The sequence below is a fragment of the Salvelinus sp. IW2-2015 genome, unplaced genomic scaffold (assembly GCF_002910315.2).
Source record: "Salvelinus sp. IW2-2015 unplaced genomic scaffold, ASM291031v2 Un_scaffold1546, whole genome shotgun sequence".
Taxonomy (NCBI): domain Eukaryota; kingdom Metazoa; phylum Chordata; class Actinopteri; order Salmoniformes; family Salmonidae; genus Salvelinus; species Salvelinus sp. IW2-2015.
Window position 1 is genome coordinate 154,807 of NW_019942978.1, and position 6,000 is coordinate 160,806.

General features: G+C 42.2%; 1 protein-coding gene and 1 long non-coding RNA gene across 2 annotated transcripts in view; both read right to left on the minus strand.

Moving 5' to 3' along the window:
• Positions 1 to 6,000, minus strand: part of smarcd1 (SWI/SNF related BAF chromatin remodeling complex subunit D1) — a 45,022-nt gene that overhangs the window by 2,040 nt on the left and 36,982 nt on the right. The window contains exons 10-13 of the mRNA XM_070439303.1: positions 5,458 to 5,597; positions 5,035 to 5,039; positions 2,544 to 2,660; positions 207 to 308 (exon numbers count right to left, since the gene is read on the minus strand). Of these exons, the coding sequence (XP_070295404.1) occupies positions 207 to 308; positions 2,544 to 2,660; positions 5,035 to 5,039; positions 5,458 to 5,597 (364 nt within the window). The remainder of the gene's footprint in view (positions 1 to 206; positions 309 to 2,543; positions 2,661 to 5,034; positions 5,040 to 5,457; positions 5,598 to 6,000) is intronic.
• Positions 5,605 to 6,000, minus strand: part of LOC139024468 (uncharacterized) — a 5,360-nt gene continuing 4,964 nt past the window's right edge. Inside the window, exon 3 of the long non-coding RNA XR_011475792.1 lies at positions 5,605 to 5,971. This is a non-coding gene — a long non-coding RNA (uncharacterized lncRNA). The remainder of the gene's footprint in view (positions 5,972 to 6,000) is intronic.

Below are 6,000 nucleotides of genomic sequence, written 5' to 3' on the forward strand. Positions count from 1 at the left end.
TAAATAGCAGTGGGAACAGTACCGTAAAACAAAGTTGAATTAAAAATCATGTTAGATAATAATTGTAAGTATTTAGTAGGGCAGAAAAACTTGGCGGTATGACTCAGCAATGATGACCATTCATGGGGAATGAATGGCAGAAGGGAGGAGGTTACCTTGGGAGTAGAAGTAGCAACATACAGAATGGTGAGAGGTGAGGACGTTACCTTGGAGTAGAAGTAACGACACACGGCCTCCTGGGCCCAGGGTTGGAAATAGAACTCGGCTCTCCTCTCCTCTTCTGGGTTCGCAACCACATCAGTCATAGTCTGTAAAAAATAATCACATATACATTAGAAACTTTAAACTTTTAGTAACACTTCATTAAAAGCCTACAGGTATAATGTGTTGTTGTTTACGCACTATAAGCATCATGCATGTTATCTATATTTATCTTTTCATACAAGTAAAATTCTATTGATATCAGAAATATCTTTTCCAGGGGTGGACCTGTGGCAAGGAGGCAACATCAACCCTATTCCTATATTGTGGTCGAAGAGACCGCTCTGGGACCATCTCTGTGTAAAGCATACTAGGTTTGCTTTGCTCCTAGCAGGACTCCCTTAAAATAACTTTGCTTGAAAAACTAAAAAAAGCAGCAATATTAAATGTTTGTCCCTCGAGACGCCGTAGCAACATAGCCAGTATACACTTCCTCAAAATAGTCTTAATTCATCTAAAATAAATCTGTCTCTCCTTGAATGCCAACAAAAACAATTCATTGCCACTCCTACTAGGAGTTTTACTGTCGGCCAATCACAGACGAATGGGCGTAGACTTCAGCTACCAAAAACTTAAAAGACTTGCCTCAAGAATTAACATTGTGTGCTCGAACAGCCAGAAAATATAAACAGCCGAACATCAAAACGAACAAAAACGTCACAATTGTCATCATAGTATATATGACCAAACTGTTTCGACTGGGAAGCATGCAACAGGCTTCATAAAACACATCTTCATTCACTCTGGCATGTTCTTGCATAAGGACAACTAAGGTTACTGGGCGCCAGGCAACCATGCGGAAGGCTGCATTTTCAGGGGGGGAGAAGAAATATCCATGAACTTTGGACTGGATTCAGCTAGATTCACCCCTTGGTTTCGTTGTCATTGACAGTCCAGTCAGTGTGGTGTTTGGTCCTCCTCCAAGATTCAGCTGAACAAACACTACATGTGGAACAGCTAGCTAGTGCTAATGGATAACAAACAGCCATGGCAGCTAGCTAGGTGATAAATGGATAACAAACAGGCCATGGCAGCTAGCTAGTGCTAATGGATAACAAACAGCCATGGCAGGCTAGCTAGTGCTAATGGATAACAAAACAGCCATGGCAGCTAGCTAGTGCTAATGGATAACAAACAGCCATGGCAGCTGCTAGTGCTAATGGATAACAAACAGCCATGCAGCTAGCTAGTGCTAATGGATAACAAACAGCCATGCAGCTAGCTAGTGTAATGGATAACAAACAGCCATGGCAGCTAGCTAGTGCTAATGGATAACAAACAGCCATGGCAGCTAGCTAGTGCTAATGGATAACAAACAGCCATGCAGCTAGCTAGTGCTAATGGATAACAAACAGCCATGCAGCTAGGCTAGTGCTAATGGATAACAAACAGCCATGGCAGCTAGCTAGTGCTAATGGATAACAAACAGCCATGGCAGCTAGCTAGTGCTAATGGATAACAAACAGCCATTGCAGCTAGCTAGTGCATAATGGATAACAAACAGCCATGGCAGCTAGCTATGCTAATGGATACAAACAGCCAGTCAGCTAGCTAGTGCTAATGGATAACAAACAGCCATGACAGCTAGCTAGTGCTAATGGATAACAAACAGCCACGGCAGCTAGCTAGTGCTAATGGATAACATACATCCACGGCAGTTAGCTAGTACTAACGTCTAACATACATCCACGGCAGTTAGCTAGTACTAACGTCTAACATACATCCACGGCAGTTAGCTAGTACTAACGGCTAACATACATCCACGGCAGCTAGCTAGTACTAATGACCAACATAAGTCCATGGCAGCTAGCTAGTGCTAACGGCTAACTAAGTCTATGACTACACAAGGGAAAGGGTCATGTTCAGTAAGACACATAGCAAAATGCTTTGCAAAATATTTTTTTTTATTGGACAAGTTGGAAGGGAAGTTAATTTCAATGCGTTTACTTCTTAATGAACATGACCCAGATGATTTGCGAGGTATTAAGTAAAGTGTAATCAGTAACTGGGCAGCACTAGAGAGCTGTTTTGTTTACCTTGCAAGTTAAGAAAAGAGGCCTGTAGACATAATATTGCGGCTCCCCACACATGGGGGCCTCATTTCTTCATCTGAAGCACCAGTTCACCAGAGTTCAGTTCATAGTTTACCTTGAGGTCCCATAGAGAGGTGTTTTCCTGTTAGGTTACCTTGAGGTCCCTGCACTGTGACCGCAGCCAGCCATTGATAAAGCCCTGAAGTACCTCCTCGTCTCACTCCCCGTTTTCTCCCTACTCACTCTTACCTTGAGGTCCCGGCACTGTGACTGCAGCCAGTCGTTGATGAAGCCCTGGGGATCTCTGGCGAAGCTCAACATGAACTCTCTCTGGGTCTTCAGCTGCGTTACATCGGTCTCTATGGTCTCAATTATCACAGGGGAAGAAGAGATATCGACGGTCAAGCCAAGCCTCAACATTAAAATACACTATTGTCTTAAGGCGTCTGCATGCTTCCCAGCCGAAACAGTTTGGTAGAGTTCGAGCTCATATGACGACATTTGTGACGTATTTGTTAGTTTTGTACTTGGGTGAGTTTTTTTTTCTTTAAGGTCTTTTAAGGGAGTATGCGAGCACACTCGTCGGTTCGGTGCAGCCAGACTGAAGCCCGCGCCCTGACGCCCTTTATGGATCTGAACGGGAAGAATACTGCAGGATGGACATCCAAACCAAGATGGATTAAGTAGTTACTTTGTTTTGTACAGGACAAAAAATCTGCGATGCAGAGAACAGAAGTATCTAGACCAAAACATAAAAAAAAAAAAAAAAAGAGTATTCAACAATATATTGTACTTAGTAGGGAAACAGGTAAATGTATTAATGTATTTATTAGCCAAATTTATCATAACACATGAACAGAATGCACCAGTAATTTGTATTTCCTTACAACTTCTGAAGAGGCATCGAGAATGCCCCTGTCTGTGTGAGACGCTAACGCATACGATCTACCGTTAGCGATGATAGGAAATGAAACAGTCAAGGTAGATGGAAAGGCTTTGTCAAAACCTTCAGTTAAACGTTACTACAGACGGCATTTAGACAGGCAGCACAATTCACAGATTTCTTTTAGTAATTGATATTTTGACCCCCCCCCCAAAAAAAAATCACCTCCATTTCTTCTTCTGATGTGATTGGTCAAAAGACCAATAGTGGGGAAAAGATGAGAATTGGGCTGCCTGTCAAACAGCGCATAGTAGCTATGATATCATTCTGCAGATAAACGTGATATTTTAATCAATCCGGTGGGTATTTCTTTTGCCAACTCTACCATCATGTGTCTAGAAACACAACTTAACAGCAGCCGCTTGCCTAGGCGCACACTGGAATTAAAAAATGGGAACTACACCCAAAATAAAAAAAAGACAGTTTTTCCCCAGACCTCAAAAGTCGTCTCTTGATGTGGTTTTAAGCATTTTTGTGGACTTTCACCATCCAATTTAGTTGTTTAACTATTAACCCCCTAGAGTCGATGTCGGCACCTAATTATCTAAATCAGCATAATGAAATAATAATGTAAGTTGTGTTTTTTTTGCATTGGATGATTTCGCATCTGCGGTGAAAGAGCTCGAGCGGTGTTTGTCAGACTACATGAGACCGTCTTCTCATAAAAATGGTCTGAAGCCCTACAAACTATTATGACGCCCTCTATGGAGAGATGAGACTCCCACGAACACGACGGTGTTCTCCGTTTTGCCCTACGACCCCCACAAGCATCTTGGGACTCGTTCTATCTACGCGATCTGCCAACTTCAGTCTGTAGCGTCCGAACAGTTTGGGCTACACACTAATATGATCTGTGGTCCACAACCTCAAAAATCGTCTGAAGGGTCCCCGGTACAAGATGAAAAAAATGAATGGAAGTATATATGAGACGTTAGTGCAAAAATATGGGTTAAATAACTAAACATTTTTTTTTTTTTTAAGAATACGTTTCCTTTCTATCTCTCTCAGATATAGGACAGACACTTCAGAACAAACTTCCTTTCGTTTTTTGGTGGGGGGACTATCTGTTGTTCCATGTAGTTAATCTGTTATTCATTGCATTTGTTAAAAATTGATGTACCTCTGTCCTTGAGCTGTTCGTGTCTATTAATGTTCTGTATTATATTTCATGTTTTGTGTGGATCCCAGGAAGAGTAGCTGCTGCTTTTGCAACAGCTAATGAGGATCCTAATAAAATACCCCAACAATTGTATGGGCTAATAGCAGTAAGGCCAAATAAAAATGCTAATCTTTTTAGAAACTTTTAAAAACTTTTTAATAAAAAATAAAATACTTCAAGGGGTTTTAAAACTCCAAATCAAACAGCTAAATGATCCTTGGCATGACCTTCTTAAAACAATTACATGTAGTTTAGTAGGATAACCCCCCCCCCTAGTTTAGACGGGGTTTAGATTTATGGGCGCAAAAAAATAAGTGCTAATTTGGGAGCAAAAAAATAAACAATTTAATAAAATAAAAAAACTTGGGAAAAACTGAAACCTGGAAAAACAAAAAACAGGAAAATAATAATAATCAGGCAACAAAAATAATGAATAGGGCCCTAAACAATACCAATGGATACTTCTTAACATTGTTCCAGATTTAGCCAGCCAGCCAAACTTCACCTGTTGTCCCTGTAGGAGAACATTATGTTATCTAGTGCTCCTCACTCAGTAGAGTACTACCGTGACCGTTGTCTTGTAAATTTGCTGTGTTTCATTGGCCTTTGCCACAGCAGCTAGCCAGGGTCTCTCTGACCTCAGCTCTGCTCGCTCTACAATCACAGCAATGAGACATGCAGCCAGTGCTACTAACAGGGTGTGTGTTTTGCGTGTCAGAGTCCATCCTGTGGGGTCTTGTTCTTTGTCTGTATTATTAACAGTCTGAACTTGAAGTAGGCTGCTGGAAGAGGACAGGGGGAGGAGGGCTGTCTATTTGTTGTTTGATTTCAGGTTCAGTGAGTTTCTCTGTACAGTCTGTTCCTGTCTGTTCCTAGTTCACCTCTATTTTTCCAACTCTTCCACCGTCTGTACAATAGCAGAGATAAACAGAGTGTGGAAGAATAGCTGTTTATTGCCTCAGGTCACACAGCCTCAGAATAGCCTACCGTAAGTTGTAGGCTAGATTCAGTCCCTTGAAAATCAATGAAACACTGGACCCTTCAACTATGAGCTCCATTACATACCTTGTTGTCCAGGCCAGCTATCTCCTGCTGGCTGGCGGTGGATAGGAGGAAGGAGTTCATCTGGGTCTTTAGAGTGTCGTCCACCTCCACATCGATGTCATAGCAGGCCGTCTTCTTCTGGTCGTTGGGATCCACACTGTAGACGCACAGAGAGGAGTTAGAGCATGCAGTCTTCTATCTGTAGAGACAGAATCTAGTTCATGCAGAGTCCATTTTATTGGGTTCGTTCCAGATGGTCATTTCTTGCAGTCACGCTGCACATCTCAGAAGAGTTCTATATCGTATTGATGTGGTTCCTGAGACATTTGAACAATTCCGTAGGCATTGAGATCTGATCTGAGCTTCGAGTTATAAAAAAGGGCCCAGAGTTTTCCCCTGACCACGCAAACATTCTGGACCCTAGTGACGAGGACAAAGCGAGGCGTCGACCCTAGTGACGAGGACAAAGCGAGGCGTCAACCCTAGTGACGAGGCCTACCTGACATGGTTAATAATGGCTTAGAGGCCTACCTGACGACACGGTTAATAATGGTGAGAGT